The sequence below is a fragment of the Heterodontus francisci genome, chromosome 24 (genome assembly GCF_036365525.1).
Source record: "Heterodontus francisci isolate sHetFra1 chromosome 24, sHetFra1.hap1, whole genome shotgun sequence".
Lineage (NCBI taxonomy): Eukaryota > Metazoa > Chordata > Chondrichthyes > Heterodontiformes > Heterodontidae > Heterodontus > Heterodontus francisci.
Window position 1 is genome coordinate 32,951,614 of NC_090394.1, and position 23,992 is coordinate 32,975,605.

The 23,992-nt window shown below is 43.0% G+C and overlaps 1 protein-coding gene across 3 annotated transcripts in view; it reads left to right on the top strand.

Annotated features, from left to right (window-relative positions):
• lmf1 (lipase maturation factor 1) overlaps positions 1–16,657 on the top strand; it is a 704,612-nt gene extending 687,955 nt beyond the window's left edge. For all 3 annotated transcript variants that reach the window (XM_068055858.1, XM_068055859.1, XM_068055861.1), the window contains one exon: positions 685–16,657. In XM_068055858.1, the coding sequence (XP_067911959.1) occupies positions 685–859 (175 nt within the window). In that variant the 3' untranslated portion in view covers positions 860–16,657. The remainder of the gene's footprint in view (positions 1–684) is intronic.
• Positions 16,658–23,992: the final 7,335 nt, after the last annotated feature.

Consider the following 23,992-nt stretch of genomic DNA (forward strand, 5'->3'; position numbering starts at 1 on the left):
TAGGTGCTATCAGCCTCCCTGACTTTTGACAAATTGGCCATTTTTGGTTGTGTCTCAAAAGCACTGGTGTGCTATTCAATTCAAAGATCAAGCACAGTTGAGCCTGATTGTGTCTTCAGACACCATCCACTCACGCCCAACTTTAGGTAACAATCAGGTTCAGGAACACTTATTGACTATTTTTAGGTGCCAACTGTGACTCAGTGGCAGACACTTTCATTGCAATAATGATGGAGTGCTGCACTATCAAAGATGCCCTCTTTTGGATGTGATGGTAAACTGAGGCCTTATCTGCCCACTCAGGTGGTCATAACAGATCCCATGACACTATTCTGAAGAAGAGTAGGGAAGTTCTCCCCAATGTCCTGGCTGATGCCCATCCCTCAACCAACATCACTAAAATAGTTTATCTGATCGTTATCACATTGCTGTTTGTGGAACTTTGCTGTGTGCAAGTTGGCTGCCGAGTTTGCTCCACTGCAACAGTGACTACTCGTTTTTTTAAAGAGTACTAAATTGGCTGTAAAGTGCTTTGGAACATCTTGAGGTTGTGAAAAGCACTAGATAAATGCAAGTTGATCTTTTCTTTCTCCTTCCCAGCCTGGCATCCAATTTACATTGGTTTTGGCATGCGTGGTTGGTCTGATATCCAGCCATGATAACATAATGTGTTTCTGTCGATAGGTGGATAAGGGGTGAACACTATCGCTACAAATTCAGCAGGCCCGGTGGCAACCATGCTGCAGATGGTAAGTGGTGGATTCGGAAACGGATTGGTGCATATTTCCCACCTGTCAATGTGAAGGGGCTGAAGAAGTATTTTAAGGAGCGGGACTGGCCAATTCATGAGACCGAATGAAGTGAGATGTTTCCTCTGGGAGAAAAAAACAACTGGTTTCCAGCAAAAACACCTTAATGGTATCTCAGGACTGCAAACACATCACCTCATACTTTGAAGCATATTAATTAATATACACTTGACAGAAGCAACATGACTGTAATTGTCAACAACATAGACCATTTGATCTCTAATCTTACAGTGTAAACATTATACTTCAATTGAAAGTGAGATTCATTTTCAAAACTTGTGATGTGATGTTATTTCAAGTGAATATCTGACCTATTTTCAGTCCTCATTGTGTACAATTTTTTCAAGTTTTAACAGAAAATTTATTTTTATGATTTTTATCTGACAATGTTTTTGTAATTCAGTGCTACTCCTTGCTTTCCCTGTGTGCAGCTTCTGCCTCAAAGGTTAGGTATGAAATAAGAGACTAGAAATAACTTGGCAATAATAGTGGATAAATGCTAAGGGAAGAATGTTACTTTGGCCCAGTGGTGGAATCAAGGAGGGTCATGACTCTCCAATCCTCCAATCACTTAGAGTTCAGTCAGTGGGGCTTTAGGTCCCAGGAACCTTTGCCCAACTGTCGTCAGCCTCCCTCTTGGCCTCCTGGTCTGTGCGGTTCCCAGCTCAGCCTGCTGGGCCTGTGACGTTCCCTGCTTGACCTTCAGATAAGTGTGAGTCGACATTTCCCAGTTAGTCTCCTTCCTGCCCCAAGTCTCGAGTTTGCCCCCATCCAACATCAGCCAAACCTTGTTCCGTCACGGCTTTATCAGCTATTTTAATAAAGACATTGTTCAGTTTAACAAAAGACAGTGGCAGTTCCGCTGTTAAAATAATGGAATGTTAGGCAATTAATTGTTACTATAGTCAGCAGTTATGCTCAGCCTAGAACTGTTTTGATTTCAAGTACTTAACGAGACAATGCTATGAAGTAGAACATTAAATTCAGTCTGGGGACTGCTCGGGTCTGCAAAAAAAAACCCGGCTTGAGCCCGACAGAACCACATCCGACCCGAGTACGACCCGGCCTGAGTCCTTCCATTTTTTCCCGTGCCCGACCCGGCCCGGCCCAACCATCAGTTAACTTAGCCTCCATTTTTCACTTTGTTGCTGATCTGCACAAGCTTAAAATAACTGTAACAAAACCACCTTTCCAGATAAAAAATTACATTAACAGTGGAGCCACTTACCTCTGATGGAGCGTGTTCAATCCGGCCCGACCCGAGCCCGGATGCTGGACCCGGAAATGCGACCCAAACCCGACACATGTCGCCGGGATCGGGTCGGGTAGTCAGCCTTTACTGGTGACCACTGCCATTCAACGATTGCTTTTTAGTTTCAGCAATTTCGTTCTAAATATGAATCAATCATAGTACCAAGTGTATAAGAACATAATAAATAGGAGCAGGAGTAGGCCATTTGACCCCTTGAGCCTGTTCTGCCATTTAATAAGATCATGACTGATCTGATTTTGGCCTTAACTCTACTTTCTTGCCTGCCCCTCATAACCCTTGACTCCTTTGTAGGTCAAAAATCTGTCCAACTCAGCCTTGAATATATTCAATGGTGAGGATGTGGTAGGGAATATGGGATTATTGTAGGATTAGTATAAATGGGTGGTTGTTGGTCGGCACAGACTCAGTGGGCCGAAGGGCCTGTTTCAGTGCTGCATCTCTCTATGACTCTAATAACCCAGTCTCCACTGCTATCTCGGGTAGAGAATTCCAAAGATTAATGACCCTCTGAGAGAAGAAATTACTCCTCATCTCCGTCTTAAATGGGAGACTCCTTATTTTGAAACTGTGACCCCGAGTTCTAGATTCCCCCATGAGGGGAAACATCCTCTCAATATCTACCCTGTCAAGCCTCCTCAGGATCTTCTATGTTTCAATAAGATCATCTCTCATTCTTCTAAACTCCAATGAGTATAGGCCCAGCCTGCTCAACCTTTCCTCATAAGATAACCCCTTCATCCCAGGAATCAGCTTCCAATGTAAGTATATCGCTCCTTAAGTAAGGAGACCAAAACTGTATGCAGTACTCTAGGTTTAGCCTCACCAATGCCCTGTACATTCGTGACAAGACTTCCCTACTTTTATACTCCATCCCCCTTGTAATAAATGCAAACATTCCATTTGTCTTTCCACTTACTTGCTGTACCTGCAGGCTAACTTTTTACGATTCATGTACAAGGACACCTATCTATATCTCATTGTAGACACCTTGTGTCCTCCTCACAATGTGCATTCCTACCTTTCTTTGTATCGTCCACATATTTGGCTACAATACACTCAGTCCCTTCATCGACGTCATTAATGTAGATCGCAAATAGTTGAGGCCCCAGCACTGATCCCTGTGGCACTCCACTAGTTACATTTGCCAATCTGAAAATGCCCCATTTATCCTGACTCTCTACGAACATACGAATTAGGAGCAGGAGGAGGTCACTCGGCCCCTCGAGCCTGCTGTGCCATTCAATAAGTTCACGACTGAACTGATTACTCCACATTTCCACCTACCCCTGATAACCTTCCACCCCCTTGTTTATCAAGAATCTATCTACCTTTGTCTTAAAAATGTTCAGAGACTCTGCTTCCACCAACTTTTGATGAAGAGAATTCCAAAGACTCATGACCCTCAAAGAAAAGATTTCTCCTCATCTCTGTCTTAAATGGGCAGCCCCTTATTTTTAAACAGTGACACCCCCCCAGTTCTAGATTCTCCCACAAGAGGAAACATCCTTTCCACATCCACCCTGTCAAGACCCCTCAGGATCTTATATGTTTCAATCAAGTCGCCTCTTACTCTCCTAAATTCCATCAGAATCAAGCCTAGCCTGTCCAATCTTTCCTCATAAGACAGTCTGCCCATTTCAGTTATTAGTCTGGTAAACCTCCTCTGTACTGCCTCCAACACATTTACATCCTTCCTTAAATAAGGAGACCAGTACTGTACACAGTACTCCAGATGTGGTCGCACCAATGCCCTGTACAGCTGAAGCATAACCTCCCTACTTTTGTATTCAATTCCCCTCGCAATAAACGATAATATTCAGTTAGCTTTCCTAATTACGTGCTGTACCTCCATACTCACTTTTTGTGATTCATGTATTCGGATACCGAGATCCCTGTGCATCTCAGAGCTCTGCAATCTCTCACCATTTAGATAATATGCTTTTTTAATTCTTCCTGCCAAAGTGGACAATTTCACACTTTCCTACATTATGCTCCATTTGCCAGGTCTTTGCCCACTCACTTAACCTATCTATAACCCTTTGCATCCCCCTTATGTCCTCTTCACAAGTTGCTTTCCTACCTATCTTTGTGTCATCGCAAATTTAGCAACCATACCTTCGGTCCCTTCATCTAAGTCATTTATATAAATTGTAAAAAGTTGAGGCCCCAGCACAGATCCCTGTGGCACACCACTTGTTACATCTTGCCAACCAGAAAATGACCCATTCATGCCTACTCTCTGTTTTCTGTTAGCTAGCCAATGTTCTATCTATGCCAAATGTTACCCCCTACACCATCAGCTTTTATTTTCTGCAATAACCTTTGATGTGGCACCTTATCAAATGCCTTCTGGAAATCTAAGTACAATACATTCACCAGTTCCCCTTTATCCACAGCACATGTGACTCCCTCATAGAACTCCAATAAATTGGTGAAACATGATTTCCCTTTCACAAAACCATGAAGACTCTGCCTGATTGCCTTGAATTTTTCTAAATGCTCTGCTATAACGTCTTTAATAATAGTTTCTAACATTTTCACTAAGACAGATGTTAAACTAACTGGCCTGTAGTTTCCTGCTTTCTGTATCCCTCCCATTTTGAACAAAGGAGTTACATTTGCTATTTTCCAATCTAACGGAACCTTCCCCGAATCTAGGGAATTTTGGAAAATTAAAACTAACGCATCAACTATCTCACTTCTTTTAAGAACCAAGGATGCAGTCCATCAGGACCCAAGGACTTGTCAGTCCACAGCTCCAACAGTTTGTTCAGTACCACTTCTCTGGTGATTGTAATTTTCTTGAGTTCCTCCCTCCCTTCCATTTACTGATTTACAGCTAATACTGGGATGTTACTTGTATCTTCAATAGTGAAGACTGATGCAAAATATCTGGTGATTCATCTGCCATCTCCTTATTATCCGTTATTAATTCTCCAGACTCACTTTCTATAGGACCAATGCTCACTTTGTTAACTCTTATCTTTTTAAAATATCTACAGAAACTCTTACTATCTGTCATTATATTTCTAGCTCGCTTTCTCTTGTACTCTAATTTTACCTTCCTTATCAATATTTTAGTCATTCTTTGCTGTTTTTTAATATTCTGTCCAATCTTTTGCCCTGCCTCCCATCTTTGCGCAATTATATGCTTTTTCTTTAAGTTTGATACTATCTTTAACTGATTCATGGATGGCGGGTCCCACTCTTGGAATTTTTCTTTCTCATTGAAATGTATCTATTCTGTGTATTCTGAAATATCCCCTTAAATGTCTGCCACTGCATTTCTATGGACCTATCCCTTAACTTAATTTGCCAGTTCACTTTAGCTAGCTCTGCTTTCATGCCCTTAAAATTTCCCTTATTTGAGTTTAAAATACTCGTCTTGGACCCACTTTTCTCTCCCTCAAACTGAATGTAAAATTCAATCATAATATGATCGCTGCTACCTCGGGGCACCTTAACTATGAGGTCATTAGTTAATCCTATCTCATTGCACAATACCAGGTCTAGTATAGCCTGCCCTCTGGTTGGCTCCAGAATGTATTCCAAGAAATTATCCCGAAAACATTCTGTGTACTCCTCACCTAGGCTGATTTTTCCAGTCTATATGTGGCTTAAATACCGCATAATTATTGCTGTACCTTTCTGACAAGCTGCCATTATTTCTTCCTTTATACCCCGTCCTACCGTATGTTTAATGTTAGGTGGCCTGTATACCACTCCCACAAGTGACTTCTTGCCTTTATGATTTCTCATCTCTACCCAAACTGTTTCTACATCCTGGTTTCCTGAACTTGGGTCATCCTTGTCTATTGCACCAATGCCATCATTAATTAACAGAGCTACACCTCCACTTTTTCCTAGCTTCCTGTCCTTCCAAAATGCCATGTACTCTTCAATATTCAGGACCCAATCTATGTCATCCTGCAGCCATGTCTCTGTAATGGCTATCAGATTATTTGTGGCATTACTCTGTTTCCTGTTAGTTAGCCAGTCCTCTAACCATGCCAATACATTACCCCCAACACCATGAGCTCTTACCTTGTGTAATAACCTTTTAAGTGGCACCTTATTGCATGCCTTTTGGAAATCTACATACACTGCATCTGGTGGTTCCCCTTTAGCCACCCTGCTTGTTACATCCTCAAAGAACTCTAATAACTTTGTCAAATATGATTTCCCTTTCATAAAACCATATTGACTCTGCCTGATTGCATTGTGATTTTCTAAATGACCTCTTTAATAATGGATTCTAGCATTTTCCCAATGACATATGTTAGGCTAACTGGGCCTATAGTTTCCTGCTGTCTATATTCACCCTTTTGAATAGAGGTGTTATATTTGCGATTTTCCAATCTGCTGGGACCTTTCCAGAATCTAGGGAATTTTAGGAATATTACAACCAATGCATCGCCATCTCTGCAGCTACTTCTCTTAAGCCCCTCGGATGCAGGTCATTATGTCCAGGAGACTTGTCTCCCTTAATTTTTGTAGTACTTTTTCTCTAGTGATAGTGATTGTTTTAAGCCCCTCCCTCTTGTCGCTTGATTTTCTGCTATTTTTGGGATGTGTTTTGTGTCTACTGTGAAGACAGATGCAAAATACTTGTTCAAAGTCTATGCCATATCCTTTTTTTCTCATTTGTGGGATGTGGGCATCGCTGGTTAGGCCAGCATTTATTGCCCATCCCTAATTGCCCTTGAACTGAGGCTTCCCATTATTAATTCCCCAGTTTCATCCTCTAAGGGACCAACAATTACTTTAGCTACTCTCTCTTTTTCTATACTTGTAGAAGTTTTTACTCTCTGTTTTTATATTTCTTGCTAGTTTACGCTCATATTCTAATTTCTCCCTTTTTTTAAGTCATCCTCTGCTGGTTTCTAAAATTTTCCCAATCTTCTGGCCTACCATTAATCTTGGCAGCATTGTATCATTCTGGAAAAAGGGGGTCCTAGAATCTCTGGTTTCCTAGAGGGTTAGATAATATCTTTATGACTAGATTGCCAGTTGAATTATAGATTCAGCGCATGTTGAAAAAATTCCTATAGTTTTTTCAGCAGTGTTACCAGAAATTGGTTTTGAAATTTCTAACCCTGAATGAGGGTATTTAGCACTTGTTTCCTGTTATTTCTTTAAAGTAATAATCACTCCACAGGGCCAACAGGGCTAATATAGCTGTGCCATATTAAAATATTGCATATGAGGAAGGATGGCCTCCTTCTATGCTTTATGATTCTACAGTGATGATCACAAAATCACGGGCTGCCTCCTGCACCCTCCCCCCCACCCCAGGTGATTTCAAAAAGCAGGAATTGGGTGATAATTCTGCATGCTGTCAGTGAGTGCGATACTGTCTTTTTCCCACCCAATGACCGGCATGAAAATCAGCACCCCCAAATGTCTGCCAGAGCAGTGCAGAGTTCCATCTTCTCTACTTAAACAGTGCTTGCATGTGCTTTTTTGCCACTGTTCTGTACCTGTTCATGTTTAACCTTGCGTGTAAGGTGCCTACAGTAGTGCCTACACTTGTCTGTGTTCTGAATGGGGAATATTAGGTCAAGTATTTTAGCAGATAACATAGCACAGTTTACTGTCTATATGATTGAGATATGTTAGTCTTCCGAATACATTTATGTTTTACAATGTACAAAATGTCAAGAACATTTTCACAGATCCTCAGTCAGTATTCCATTTGCCTGTTGAATAGTGCATCTTGAAAAACTTGGTGTTGTGAGGTAAGCTTCCCTCCATTCTTATACTCCACCTGCTCCAGGCAATTTAAAGCATTGCATCAAAGTGAGGAACACCAGTTAGTGATATTGGTCTGTGCCAGCAGTGAAAAGCAGGCTGAATAAAGTCGATGGAAAAGGAAATTACGCATAGTGTGTATAACTGGCTGCTGATTCCCGAATCAGCACATTCCACGTGACTGTCATGGACCAGTTTCACTTCAGCTACAAATGGTGGGAGTAGACACAAGAACACTTTTATCAGATGGGGTTGAGTGATGGGCAGCCTCAGGATGCAACTCCATAGCCATCTAGTTGGGATAAATTCACTCTACAGCCAAGTCTTCCATTGCAGTAATCTGGAGACACAATGGAGACAACCTTCTGATGGTAATCTTTCCTCCTTAGAAAGTTACCCCCAATTGCTTAAAATTCTGGTCTTTCATTCAGCTTCCAGATTTCAGTCTCAAAATGTATTATATACCCATTCTCGTGGGGAAAGGAAGCCCAACTCACAGTGCATTATAAAAGTAGGTTTCAAGACACTGTTGTATTTGCATTGCCCGCTATCCCAGCAGAGACGGGAATGAAAAGAAGTGTGTGCTCAGGCTCAACATGGGATAGAAAAAAAGAAGTAATAACTGTGAAAATGAAAACTGAAAAGACCGTGGTACAGATCGTTTCCACATTTTGTGGGTATAAACTATCTTACAGTTCAAGAAAAAATGGCTGGTATTCCCTTGAGTGCAGAAGATTGAAGGTTGATCTAATTAAGGTGTTTAAAATGATAAAAGAATTCGATAGGGTAGATACAGCAAAACAATTTCCTCTGGTGGGAGAATGCAGAGGGTGCAAGATAAAATTAGAGCTAGGTCATTCAGGAGTGAAATCAGGAAGCACTTCTTCACACAAATGGTGCAGAAATCTGAAACTTTTCCCCCCAGAAGGCTGTGCATGCCAGTGGTCAATTGACATTTTCAAGACTGAGATCAATAGATTTTTGTATGTAAGAGTACAAAAGGATGTGGAGCAAAAGCGGGTAATTGGAGTTGAGGTGCAGATCAGCCATAATCAAATTGAATGGCAGAACAGGCTCGAGGGGCTGAATGACCAACTGTTGTTCCTAATGTTTATGACAGGGTTTACTTTATCTTTAACCATGTCATTTTGGACAAAAGCAAATGATTCAAGGCAGAGGTATATTTTGAGAACTTTCTGATTCTGTATAGTCAAAGAATATGAGGCAAGACATTTTTTTTGTAGTGTATGTTCTATGCTGTGATTAGAATGCTCCTATCGTAAATCCAAATGTCGTGTCTCTGCAATGGTGGGGAAATAGTTAAATGTGAATTAGCTGAGAGTATATGGTTCATGAAATCATTACAGAAGAAAGTTTGTGCATAAATATCTTAATATGGTGTTATGACCAGGTGAGAAAGGTGTCGAGGGGTCCTTTTCAGCCTTCACCTGGTCTTAATGTAACAGGGATTTATTTTTAACCACATGGGTTGAATCGTATCCCGGCAGCGCCCTTTAAACTCAGTGGGGTGCCCGCATTTAGCGGCCGCAGAAGAGCCCCTGCGATATTTCGCGCGGAGGCTCATTTCAACAGTGGGGCTGGAGCGCCTGCCTCCGATGATGTGTAGGGGTGGCCTCCACGTCCCCAGCATTGGCATCCAGCGCCACCACCATTTTTAAAGGGTTTTAAGCCCTTACAATTAATTTTAATTTTTAAAGGCACAACATAAGTGACTTTTATTAAATAGAAAAGTAAGTAATGGAGGCCGATCCCCAACCTCCCCAATGGTCATTTTATTGAATGAAATGACCATCAATTGATTTCTCAAATACCTGAAATTTCCCCCCCAACCTTCCCACCATTCACACAACCAATTAACCAATTTCCCCGCTTCCCCGCCCTGAAATTTTTTTTACTCCCCCTCCCCACCAGATTCTTGTCCAGAACTCCATGCGGCGTTCCGAAGGCGCGCGTAGGCCGAACGGCAGCCGTAAAATCGGCATGGGACGGCAGGTAAGTTACTTTGAATATATTTAGTGGCCATCTGCATATGGAGATGAAGGACCTGCTGCCAGGGGGCAGAGAAGCGGCACGAGGCCCCTCCGCCGCTGATAATATGCAGCAGGCCTGTCTCAACGTCGTGGGTCGAGACAGGCCTCTCTCCGCGGCCTGTGGCGTCAAGGGGCCAGTAAAATTCAGTCCACTGTGTTTTGAGCTCCCCCTTGGCGAATCCTTATTCATCACTTTCCAATTATAAGGTAAAGAAATTAGCACAAACAGGCTTTCTTAGGTTTCAAGAAGAAAGTGAAATTTATGAAAACTTAAAACTCCAATTCGGTTGACGCCTGCAGATACACAACACGCCCATGCTAGCATGCATACGCAATACACACATGCAAATAGAGACAGAAAAGGGCAGAAGAAAGATAAAGTGGAGAGGTCTGTGGCAATATCTGAAAAGTTTGTTATGGTTCTTCAAGCTCACTGCTTGCTTGTAGGTAATTCTTGCTTTTCGTTGACGCCCAGTGTTCTTCTTGAACCTTGTTCTCTGTAGGAGGCTTTTCTCTCTTGGGGTTCACGTGTCTTCAACAGATTCCGAAGCTGGTGACAAAGAGATGGGAGCAGACAGGAGAGTCATAGAGTTATACAGCACAGAAACAGGCCCTTCTCCCACCCTGTCCATGCCGGCCATCAGGCACCTGTCTATTCTCATCCCATTTTCCAGCACTTGGCCTGTAACCTTGTATGCTATGGCGTTTCAAGTGCTCATCTAAATATTTCTTAAATGTTGTGAGGCTACCTGACTCTACCACCCCTTCAGGCATTGTGTTCCAGATTCCAACCACCCTCTGGGTGAAAAATTTTCTTCAGATCCCCTCTAAACCTCCTGCCCCTTACCTTAAATCTATGCCCCCTGGTCATTGACCCCTCCGCTAAGGGAAAAAGTTTCTTCCTATCTATGCCCCTCATAATTTTGTACACCTCAATCAGGTCCCCCCTCAGCCTTCTCTGCTCCAAGGAAAACAACCCTAGCCTATCCAGCCTCTCTTCATAGCTGAAATGCTCCAGCCCAGGCAACATCCTGGTGAATCACCTCTGCACCCTCTCCTGTGCAATCACATCCTTCCTATAGTCTGGCGACCAGAACTGTACACAGTACTCCAGCTGTGGTCTAACTAGCGTTTTATACAGCTCCATCATAACCTCCCTGCTCTTATATTCTATGCCTCAGCTAATAAAGGCAAGTATCCCATATGCCTTCCTAACCACCTTATCTACCTGTGCCGCTGCCTTCAGTGATCTATGGACAAGTACACCAAGGTCCCTCTGACCCTCTGTACTTCCTAGGGTCCTACCACCCATTGTATATTCCGTTACCTTGTTAGTCCTCCCAAAATGCATCACCTCACACTTCTCAGGATTAAATTCCATTTGCCACTGCTCTGCCCATCCTACCAGCCCATCTATATTGTCCTGTAATCTAAGGCTTTCCTCCTCACTATTTATGACACCACCAATTTTCGTGTCATCTGCGAAATTACTGATCATACCTCCTATATTCATGTCTAAATCATTAATGTACACTGCAAACAGCAAGGTTCCCAGCACCGATCCCTGTGGTACACCACTGGTCACAGGCTTCCAATCGCAAAAACAACCCTCGACCATTACCCTCTGCCTCCTGCCAAGAAGCCAATTGTGGATCCAATTTGCCAAATTGCCCTGGATCCCATGGACCTTCTTAACCAATCTCCCATGCGGGACCTTATCAAAAGCCTTACTGAAGTCCATGTAGACTACATCAACTGCTTTACCCTCATCTGCACATCTATTCAGCTCCTCGAAAAATTCAATCAAGTTTGTCAGACATGATCTCCTCTTGACAAGGCCATGCTGACTATCCTTGATTAATGCCTGCCTCTCCATGTGGCGATTAATCCTGTCCCTCAGAATTTTTTCCAATAGTTTCCCTACCACTGATGTTAGACTCACCGGCCTGTAATTATCTGGTTTATCCCTGCTACCCTTGTTGAATAATGGTTCCAGATTTGCTGTCCTCGGTCCAGGAGCCAGGAGCTTTCTGTCTTCAAATCACTGTTTCTCCAATTTAAAACTCTCATTTCAAAACTCTGCAACAGCCAGTTAGTCATGTGACTAACTGGTCTGACCACATTCTTTCTGTGTATTGGGAGCAGGGACTGGTTCCTTTGTTCCAACACTGTCTGCTGGTATGCAAAAATGTCTTGGAGTCTGGTAATTCCTTGTAATAGGCCCTCTTTTCTTCCCAGCAACAATTTGAAGTTTAATATCAATGTGATGAAATTAATGTGCCTCATTCTTGGCAGGTGGGGGCCTGCATGACACCTCCACACCCAGGGGAATGAAATGTGATTTGAAAAAAAGGCAGATTTCATTAAAAGGGTTGAAAGAAATATATATGTAAGATACAGAAAACCATACATTTCTGTCATTCATTTCCATTTATTCATGAATCCTAAAGCTTATTAAAATTGCCTTTTCTGGATGCCAGTGCTGCTTTAATTTCCCCTTTTTGTTATCCCAGTAACCATGTGGTTCTTTGTTTAGGTCATTTTTTTTCAGGAGAGTTAATAGTGGGCAGGTCTATCCTGAACTCTCTTTCAGTGCTTTGCTGAGTCATGCAAAGGCTTTTGACTTCAGGTGGTTCCCTTTTTCTCTGACTGTGGGGAGGATTCTTTGTTAATCTCTCCTTTGTTCTCTGGGAATCTCCAGCCTGCAGGTATTGGTGCAGACTCGACTGCACTCTCCTGTGGCACTTCGACTCGGTGAGAAATCACCCTCATGGTTTCTCTGCCCCCTAAAGGTCTCTCTTTGTCTCTGCAGGTTCCTGTAAATGCTGTTAGCAACTCTGGTGGGGTGCTTCTAGTGTCTGTATTTACATTTTCCCCTTCTCTTACTAAACTTTTGCCAGTCCTGACAGTTCACCAACCCTCTGCTGGAGGGTCCTCCTAACACCAGTACAGGACTTAGGGGTGCAGGTTTCACTGTAGGTTGGGGTTTCCCCTCAACCTGGCACATGTGGCAACTCCTGCAGTACTCCACCACATCTTTGTGGAGTTTTGGCCAGTCAAACTGCTATCTTATGCGGGCTTTGGTCTTTCGAATACTGGCATGTACAGCCATTGTAGTCTCGTGGGCCCTTCTTAATATTTCTCCCCAGTACATCTGCAGCGCCAATAACTGGTGAATTACTGCCCACTCCTTGCTCTCAGGTCCATGAGGAGAACTCCATTTCCTCATCAGTACCTCATTCTTTAAATAGTAGCAATCAGGGACTCCCTCTGCTTCACTTTCAGACTGGGCAGCCTGTGCTAACTCTCATAATACTGGATCATCTCGGAGAGCCTCCGCGAGGGAAAATCCACTTAATTCATTCCCTGGGTCTCCTAACTTTCCAAAGAAAGTCTCGGACAGGTTGACCTCATGGTCATTTGCCTGCAGTGCCAATGCAGTCTCTTCTGGGGGAGCTGGTTTGATCATGGCCTGATCATTACACATTCAAGCAGGGAAACTGCAGGGGACCATCTCCTGCCACTGCCCTGTCTCTCTGACCTCCTGCAGTCTTTCATACACTGCTGGGGGGGGGAGGGGGGCTGCCACCTTCACCCCCACCAGATCATTACCTAGGAGCAGGTCAACCCCGTCCACAGGCAAACTAGGGACAATCCCTCCAGTCACCGGTCCTGAAACTAGGTCGCACTCAAGGTGCACCCGGTACAGGCTTGCCACACTCGAGGGATATGGGGTTACTTTCCCTTCAGACACAAAATCCTGATTACCTTCAGGAATCATATTAAATTTTCCTGCACTGACAGTAGTAAGCATCCTGGGTTGCACTCTTACTGCAGTTAAAGCCACAGCTTGTTCTGCTCTGTTTTCCATCAGGTTCACTTCTTCACTGAGCGGATGCGCCCTCATTAACCCCACTGGTTTTCCCTTTAGTTTCCAGCAGTCAGCTTTTAAATGCCCTGCTTTATTACAATGGAAGCACACAGGTCTCTGGGTCTCACTCTTGCTCACAGCACCTTCCTTTTTGGCTGGAGGAGGATCCCCTGTGTCTCCTGCTTTCATTTCTCTCCCAGGACTGCCTGGGCGGAGATCACCTTCCCACCTTTTGTCCTTTTCGGATATGCAGGGGAGATTAGGAAAGGTTCTGCCCGGGAAACCGACTTATAAATTAAAGCAAACTCATCGGCCAGAACAGCCACTTGCCGGATTCTCTGAACCCGTTGCTCTGCTACATGGGTCTTTATTGAGAGTGGGAGAGAGTTTTTAAATTCCTCTAACAAAACTACTTCCCTGAGATTCTCATAGCTGAGCTGTACTTTAAGAGTGCTCAGCCACTGATCAAAAGCCAGCTGCTTACTTCTTTCAAACTCCAGAACTCCAGATATGTTTGATTAGCTTGCTTCTTGAGGGTTCTAAGCTTTTGCAGATAGGCTTTGGGTACTAATTCATATGCCCCAAGGATAGCATTTTTGGTCAGTTCATAATTTGATGAACTCTCATCTGGCAACAAGGAATAAACCTCATGGGCTTTTCCAGTTGGCTTGCTTTGCAGTAAAAGAGACCAGGTCTCAGCTGGCCATTTTAGCTGCCATGCCAGTTTCTCAAAAGACACAAAAAAATCCCTCCACATCATCCTCATTGAATTTTAGGATTAGATGAGCTAGTTTTAACAATTCTGTACCCAGCCCTGAATTGCGTTCTTCCATATTGGCCATGCTTTCACTGGGGTTACTCTGTCACCCCCTAGTTAACTCAAGCCGCTTCAACTCTCTTTCTTTGCATTCTTTCTGGAATATTCTTTCTCTCTCTCTCTCTCCTCTCTTTTTCCTGTCTTTCTTTTTCTTCACGTTCCTTCTGGAAGGCTCTCTCTTTCTCCCTCTCCTCTAATTCAAGTTTCCCTTGTTCCGGTTGTATCTTTGCTAGCAGCCCTCTTTCTGCGTCTGCTTCTAACCCTGGTTCTGTGTCTTCAAAGTCAAGGGAAAAATGGTTGGCCACTAGCCTTAGGAGGTGAGACATCCTAGCCTTGCCACGTACAGTGATCCCACACTGCTCAGCCATTGTCCTCAACTCCTCCGTAGACAGTGCTTTTAAGTTATCCCAAGTTACTTCACCCTGGCTTGGAGAGCTAGTAGCTTCAGTTGCAGACACGTTAGTATTCAATCACACAACCACAAGAAACCCTATCTTCATCTTGCTCTTCTTTTGATTGGGAACAATTTGGCTTCCCACTTCCAATTTCTCTTTTTTGTCTGTGGGTACAATTCCAGATGCTAGCACCCAAATTTCTGTTATGACCAGGTGAGAAAGGTGTCTAGGGGACCCTTTCAGCCTTCACCTGGTCTTACTGTAACAGGGTTTTATTTTTAAACACACTGTTTTTAGCTCCCCCTTGGTGAATCCTTGTTCACCAGTTTCCAATTATAAGGTAAAGAAATGAGCACAAACAGGCTTTCTTAGGTTTAAAGAAGAAAGGTGAAATTTATTAAAACTTAAATTTACACTCTAATTCAGTTTACGCCTACGGATACACGACACACCCACGCTAGCATGCATATGCGATACATATGCAAATAGAGACAGAAAAGAACAGAAGAAAGATAAGGTGGAGAGGTTTGAGGCAATACCTGATGAGTTTGTTACGGTTCTTCGAGCTCACTGTAGAGTCCTTGCTTGTAGATAATTTTTGCTTTTCTTTGGGGCCCAGTATTCTTCTTAAACCTTGTTCACTGTAGGAGACTTTTCTCTCTTGGGGTTCATGTGTCTTCAATGGATTCTGAAGCTGGTGAGAAAGAGATGGGAGCAGACAGGAGAGAGATGCTCTCAATCCAGGGGCCAGGAGCTTTCTGTCTTCAAAACACTGTTTCTCCAATTTAAAATTCTCAGTTCAAAACTCTGCAGCAGCCAGTTAGTTTGTGACTAAACTGGTCTGACCACGTCCATTCTGTGTATTGGGAGCAGGGACTTGTTCCTTTGTCCCAACACTGGCTGCTAGTATGCAAAAATGTTTTTCCAGCTAGGAGCCTGGCAATTCCTTGTAATAGGCTCTCTTTTCTTCCCAGCAACAATTTGAAGTTTAATGTCCATGTGGCAAAATTGAAGTGCCTCATTCTTGGCAGGTGGGGGCCTGCATGACGATGGGTTTGGAGAATTTGTGCACTAAAGATTTCCCACAATTTTAAAGTTACCTTCATCTTGTTGACGTGCAGTTCCATTCCATTTCAGTCTGTCATCTTGGATTGCCATCAGCCGAGCCGATATCAAAATGCCAAGTTTCTGTTCTGTATGCTTCCTATTGTGTAACCACATTCCTATGAGGTGTGAGTTAGGGCTTTTGTTTGGCAAGACGAGATGTTAATCTGTCAATGGTTTGTTGGGCACTTGATTATCTCAAGACTCTTGGTTAAAGTCCATTCTAACAGATTTTCCCCCCTTATGAAATTTTGGTGCAGGGTTCAAATAGTTGTATAAACTGATTTTTTTTTTTTGTCACATTATCTAAGCATTTCAGTCATGTTTTTGAGCAGTTACATCAGTCCTGGCCAGTGTTGGAGGCACAGTTCATCTTGCTGAAGCCTGACTGAGAATGACAACAGAATAACCCAGCAGACTGAGTATGCTCCCAGTTCCGTAGCATATGACCAAATCACAAAACTCCACTCCAGAAAGCCAGAGAATGCCCAACCACTGGCATTATTAATTTGTGTTCGCTACCACTGACATGTAACATGTGACTGTAATTTTCAGACAATTAGTTGTGATTATTTTACTAAATAAACTTGGAATTAAATCATTATTGTTAATCTTTCTCTTTCGAAGTCATCACATATCAATAATGTGAAATGTGCCACTTCCAGTCTCTATCATGCTTCTACTCATGATTTAACAATGATGGAACCAGAACTGGATAAAATATTACCACATATTGATGAGGTTATCAAGGAATATGGAACATAATATAAAATACAAAATATAAATACATAATACAAAATAACAGTCTGTTTGATGATCTGCTCATGGTTTAAAGATTTTCAGCCCCTGCTAGGGCTGGGTTTGGAGGTGGGGGGGGAGCTAAAAATAACCCCACCGGCTAGCCTGCCTGTCAGGTCCCCAGCTGCATCCTGCCTCTGGGCCAGTTATGCGGAGGCAGGATCGGGGGCTGGCAGGGCTACCCATCCGCATGCGGCGGATTATGAGGCCAATTAAAGGAGGCCAACTGGAATTTTCCAGTCGGCCTCCAGGTTCCTGCAGGAAGCGGCGCCAGTTTAGCTGCCTGGAGGCAGCAGGCCAGATGGGCCAGTGCTCCAGGCAGGCCAAGAAGCCCTACCTGCCTGCCTGGGTGCAGCCACAGGCCACCAGGCAAAATCCATTTTTTAATTCAAGATTTAAAAAAGTTGGGGAGAAGGCGCCTCCACCTTGAAGTGCTCTCTCTCTTACTTATCTTCCATTACAGCCTGCTACTTCTTTCCAGGTGGAAGGCCTCTGATTGGCCCTCAAGCTTCAAGAGCCCGCCCACTGCCCTTAATTGAACAGCGAACCTGTCTCTGCCAATTCAGAGAATGTTCCCTTGAAAATCACAATGAGTGACTGTTTTCCCCTGGGAGTGTGTTGTTTGACTTCTGTTTCCTGCCCCCGAAGGGAAAATCCAGCCCACTGTCTCCCTTCCTGTGATGCTGTGTCTGAATTTCTCCCAATCTCTGACTTGTTCTCTCTCCGTCACTGTCTTTCACTCTCTCTTCCTTATTGTCTCTTACTTTCTGTTTGTCTCTGACTTGATCTACTCTCTGTCATCTGTAAATAACTTTGGACTATCCTGAGCTTGTGAAAGGTGCTATATAAATGCATATCTTTATTTTCTGCTTTTATGTCTCTCCTTCCCTATCTTCCTTTTCTTCTGTCACCACACTCTGTTTACTTATTAATATATAATTGACTATTAAATATAAATTGTATTAAATATTGTTTAATAATGCTCCATTATAAACTATACTATCTTCTTCCTTCTTTGGCCTCCTTATCTCGAGAGACAATGGATACGCGCCTGGAGGTGGTCAGTGGTTTGCGAAGCAGCGCCTGGAGTGGCTATAAAGGCCAATTCTAGAGTGACAGGCTCTTCCACAGGTGCCGCAGGGAAATTTGTTTGTCGGGGCTGTTGCACAGTTGGCTCTCCCCTTGCGCCTCTGTCTTTTTTCCTGCCAACTACTAAGTCTCTTCGACTCGCCACATTTTAGCCCCGTCTTTATGGCTGCCCGCCAGCTCTGGCGAACGCTGACAACTGACTCCCACGACTTGTGATCAATGTCACAGGACCTCATGTTGCATTTGCAGACGTCTTTAAAGCGGAGACATGGACGGCCGGTGGGTCTGATACCAGTGGCGAGCTCGCTGTACAATGTGTCTTTGGGGATCCTGCCATCTTCCATGCGGCTCACATAGCCAAGCCATCTCAAGCGCCGCTGACTCAGTAGTGTGTACAAGCTGGGGATGTTGGCCGCCTCGAGGACTTCTGTGTTGGAGATACGGTCCTGCCACCTGATGCCAAGTATTCTCCGGAGGCAGCGAAGATGGAATGAATTGAGGCGTCGCTCTTTGCTGACGTACGTTGTCCAGGCCTCGCTGCCATAGAGCAAGGTACTGAGGACACAGGCCTGATACACTCGGACTTTTGTGTTCCGTGTCAGTGCGCCATTTTCCCACACTCTCTTGGCCAGTCTGGACATAGCAGTGGAAGCCTTTCCCATGCGCTTGTTGATTTCTGCATCTAGAGACAGGTTACTGGTGATAGTTGAGCCTAGGTAGGTGAACTCTTGAACCACTTCCAGAGCGTGGTCGCCAATATTGATGGATGGAGCATTTCTGACGTCCTGTCCCATGATGTTCGTTTTCTTGAGACTGATGGTTAGGCCAAATTCATTGCAGGCAGCCACAAACCTGTCGATGAGACTCTGCAGGCACTCTTCAGTGTGAGATGTTAAAGCAGCATCGTCATATAACCATTAATTTATTTGTATATGATTAGACCTTAAAGGCCTGAGGAGTGACTATGTTTCTAAAATTTATGTAAAACATTTCAATATAAATTTACTGCAGTCTATGAGCTATGATGGTAAAAGATAGAAAAGAATGTATATTTAATATTAACAAGTTCTCTTGAGGATTAAAATTTCTGATGTTGCTATTCATTTGTAGCAATGAGCTTAACTTCACGAATGATCCAGCTGCTACTGGTATTGGGATTTAAACCCAACCGAAAGCTTGCAGCTTTTTATCATCACCTTATGTACTTATTGCCTACCTTTTTTGGCTTCTATTTCACTCTTATAAAGGACAGCCTAACCTTCAATTGATTTCCATGTACAACACAAAGTGAGAACACGCACAACACAAAGACCAAGAAAGCAGCAGGCTAGGCATCAAGGATGGAACTTGGACCCTGAGCTGGAAGGAGCAGGCAGGAAATGAACCAATCTTCGGGGAGAAGACAGCACCCAGTGATTGCTGGATTTCCATGCTCAGTATATAGTTGTCATATGGCTCTCGTGGGCCATTTGGATTTCTCAAGAGGAATGAATGCCATTTTTGTTTCATATTGGTAGCCAGAAACATGGAAAAGATTTTACAGTCATGATCTTTTGGACGCCAGATGATGGTCCTAAATCACAAAACGAGGTTGCTGCCTTGAGAATGCTCTCTAATTGACCTTAGGGTTGCAGTACCTTTAACTTCAGTGTCACAGCACATCAGCATGTGGAAACCTGACAAATGGTTCAGTCAATAACAGCACCGTGGACCCAGGACTGGTGACTGGGCTACTGTCTTGATTGAAAAGCATTCGGCAAGCCTATGTGGATGCATTGATGACAATAAAGTTGTTCAGTTTTCTCATCGTAAACAAAAATTGCTTTTATATCACACCTTCACCGTCGGAAATCATCCCAAATGCTTCACAGTGTGAGGTGGATGTCAATCTGAGCAAGAGTAAGGAAAAGGCCAAAAACAAAATTTCATCAAACATTTTTTTTCACAAAGGCAGTCCCTCTTCCTAAAAGTGTATTGTGTTGTGGACCTCACTGATTACAGTACTGATCCTTAATGTGGCTCCTCACTCACTGATCCCAATACTTTTATCAAATTGGTGTCTTCTTTGTAAGACAGTGCTTGAAGTTTCTTTAAGCACTAATGAGAGAGATTGGAGAAGTTGGGATCGTTCTACTGAGGGTATAGAGTGTTATGGTGAGATTTAATAGAAGTGTTCAAAATTATATGGCATTTTGAAAGAACAAGAAATGCTGGAAATACTCAGCAAGTCTGGCAGCATCTGTGGAGAGAGAAGCAGAGTTAACGTTTCAGGTCAGTGACCCTTCAGAACTAGCAAATATTAGAAATGTAAAAGGTTATAAGCAAGTAAAGTGGGGGTGGGGCAAGAGATAACAAAGGAGAAGGTGTAAATAGGACAAGATCACAGAATAGCTGACCAGAAGGTCGCGGAGCAGAGGCAAGCAATATGTTAATGGTGTGTTGAAAGACAAAGCATTAGTACAGATAGGGTGTTAACGGACTGAAAATTGAGCAGCCGCAAGTACAAACATAAAAAAACAGTGGGTAAGCAAACTGAACAAACTAAGATGAAATAAAATAAAATAAACGCAAAAAAATTTTTTAAAAGGGGAAAGAAAAAAATAACTAAAAATAAAAGTAAAATGGGGGGCCTGTCATGCTTTGAAATTATTGAACTCAATGTTCAGTCCGGCAGGCTGTAGTGTGCCTAATCGGTAAATGAGATGCTGTTCCTCGAGCTTGCGTTGATGTTCATTGGAACACTTCAGCAATCCCAGGACAGAGATGTGAGCATGAGAGCAGGGGGGAGTGTTGAAATGGCAAGCAACCGGAAGCCCGGGGTCCTGCTTTCGGACTGAGCAGAGGTGTTCCACAAAGCGGTCACCCAGTCTGCATTTGGTCTCCCCAATGTAGAGGAGACCATATTGTGAGCAGCGAATACAGTATATTACATTGAAAGAAGTGCAAGTAAATCGCTGCTTCACCTGAAAGGACTATTTGGGGCCTGGGATAGTGAGGAGAGAGGGGGTAAATGGGCACGGGGTTGTTACCGGAGGTCATGCATTTAAAATAATTGGCGAAAGAAAAAGAGAGGAAATGAGGTGAAACAGATCTGGAATGCACTTCCTGAAAGGGTGGTGAAAGCAGATGTCATAGGAAATTTCAAAAGGCAATTGGACATGTACTTGAGGGCTAATTTTCAGGGTTATGCAGAAAAAAATGGGGTATGGGACTAAATTGGACAGCTCTTTCAAAGAGCCAACACAGGCGCAACGGGCCAAATGGCCTCCTCCTTCATGCTGTAAGATTATATGAATTGGATCGCTTTTTCAAAGAGCCAACACAGGCACAATGGTCTCACTTGTTGGCGTACGATTCTTAGTGCAACTAGCTGTCGTGCTGCTAGCAGAAGGTACAATTCCTGGTAATCTAAAATGGCTTAGAATTACTCAGAAGTAAAAATAGTCTGCTGGAATGAACACCAAGTCTGTCAGAATCCTTAAAGAGCAAAAATAGGCTGACATTTTGAGCAGAAATTGTTAGTTCTAGCACAGGGCCTATCCATTTTTTAAAAATGATGATCAGCTTACTTGTATTTCTAGCATTTTCTCATTTTACTTCAAAGTTCTAGCATATGCCATTTTTATCCCTCTCTTTATGTTATTGCGGCACAGTGGCGCAGTGGTTAGCACCGCAGCCTCACAGCTCCAGCGACCCGGGTTCAATTCTGGGTACTGCCTGTGTGGAGTTTGCAAGTTCTCCCTGTGTCTGCGTGGGTTTTCTCCGGGTGCTCCGGTTTCCTCCCACAAGCCAAAAGACTTGCAGGTTGGTAGGTAAATTAGCCATTATAAATTGCCCCTAGTATAGGTAGGTGGTAAGGAAATATAGGGACAGGTGGGGATGTGGTAGGAATATGGGATTAGTGTAGGATTTCTATAAATGGGTGGTTGATGGTCGGCACAGACTCGGTGGGCTGAAGGGCCTGTTTCAGTGCTGTATCTCTTAAAAACTAAACAAATGTCTCATATAAAATAATTGTTCCAGTCCACAAAGGGTTAAATTGTGATGTCACCTCCCCCCCCCCAGGCTATCACATGACCAGCTAGCCAGACAACATGATGGAAGTCTGAGCGACTGAGAAATTTAAGTGTCATTTGCTTGTCTGTTCAGGAACACTCTGTGAGATGTAGCACATAACACAACTTCTGTTAGAATAATTATGATCTCAGGTTTTGGGATCTAGAGAAAGGGCAGCAAATGAGCTCGGCCTCCATTGTCATTCTGTTTGTTCGGTATTTCACTCCTGTAGACTGTCCCAACAGATTCAGAAGTGCGAGGGGGAAAAAAAAACAAACCCATGTCTAGCAGGAAAAAGGAAGTGCTCCAGACACATAGCGATCATTTTCTAAACAGCATAGGTCTAAAAAAATAATCATCTTCCTTCCCCCCGCCACCCCCACCCACCCCAAAACTGGAATGGACTCTTGGGTCTGTGTTTCTAAAAGAAAATAATGTAAACCCACAGATTGCTAGGCCACTAAAGCATTACATCTGTCGGAGACTTTCATTCTTATTGACCATGAAAGAAATCAAGTGCCTTGCCAGAGTGAAGTCCGTCAGCCCATAACCTCCTTCTGTTACGCAAAAGGAATGGAAAAAAAAAATCGAGATTGGCACATCCCAACATTTCCCAAATTCACAGAAACCAGATGCAACCATTTAAATGCTAGATGCTATCAGGAGGTAAAACGAATCAAACACATTCTGTCATTAAATATGAAGGAATGCAAATATTGATTAGATTTTGAGATTATTTTTGAAAACATGCCAACAGAAGGGAAAAATACAGAGCTGTTGATATTCCGGTGATGTCATTGGGCAGTGATCTTTCACTACCATTGTTGCCATCAAGTTACTTCCTACTGAAGTGTTCAGTGATCTTGAGTGCTGGTGGGGTAAAATAATTGGAAAGTCACTGTAGCAAAAGGATTTTGCAAAGAAAACATACATTGCCTGCCTGTTTGGCTGCAAATATTAAAATGTCCATAGAAATTAATCATTCCACTTGAGAGGAAGCTGATTCATTCTTCAAGCCATTCATCCATCCCATAGTAATTGCACTTCCACTTGCTGTCAACTAAGAAACTACAGGTGGAAAACAAGCTGAATTTGTTTATCACTAAATTGGCACCATGTCAGTCAGATCTGATCACCTTCTTCAGTGTGCATTTAGAAACACTCAGTGGGTTTCTATTGATTGTTTTGTCACTTAGTCCCTTACTCACAAGCTCTGGGAACATTGTGGTTGAGAGTGCTTAACTGTGTGGATAATTGATATATCAATAAACCTTATGTGCTTTGGCAGATTAAATCTATAACATGTACTGTTTATCCAATTAGAATCCACTTAAAGCATATGTTTTTCAATTAAATAGTTCATAATTAAAACTTAGTGTTGCTGTGATTGTTGTTGGGGAAATCTTGTTAGCTCCCCTTGTCTTCAAATTAACTGATTCACTGAATGAAGATGTCACACTATAGACTGCTGATTCCCAAGGCAAACTGTTATATCCTTATTAGGCTAGTCCACTGGGATATAGAGAGCAACATGCACTTGATGACTAACTGGATTTCGTATAGAGAAGGGATATCCATATTGTGGTTTGTGGGCCACATGTGACACTTCTTTGGCTCCTGGCAATCCATCCTTCAAAGCTGAGGAAACTTGCTTCTATTTCTAAAAGCAAAATATGGTGGATGCTGGAAATTTGAAATATAAATAGAAAGTGCTGGAAATACTCAGGTCAGGCAACATCTGTGTTGACAGAAACAGAGTTAATGTTTTAGGTTGATCAGCTTTCATCAGAAGTGGAAAAAATTAGAGATGTTTTAAGCAAGTTCAGAGTCAAGGAAGAGTGGGAGGGGAGACAGAACAAAAGGGAAGGTCTGTGATAGTGTAGGAGGCAGGAGAGATTAAATGATAATAAGGCTGATGGTGCAAGGCAAAAGGAGATGGTGCTAGGACATGCAAAGAAACAAAAGGATATGTCTAGAG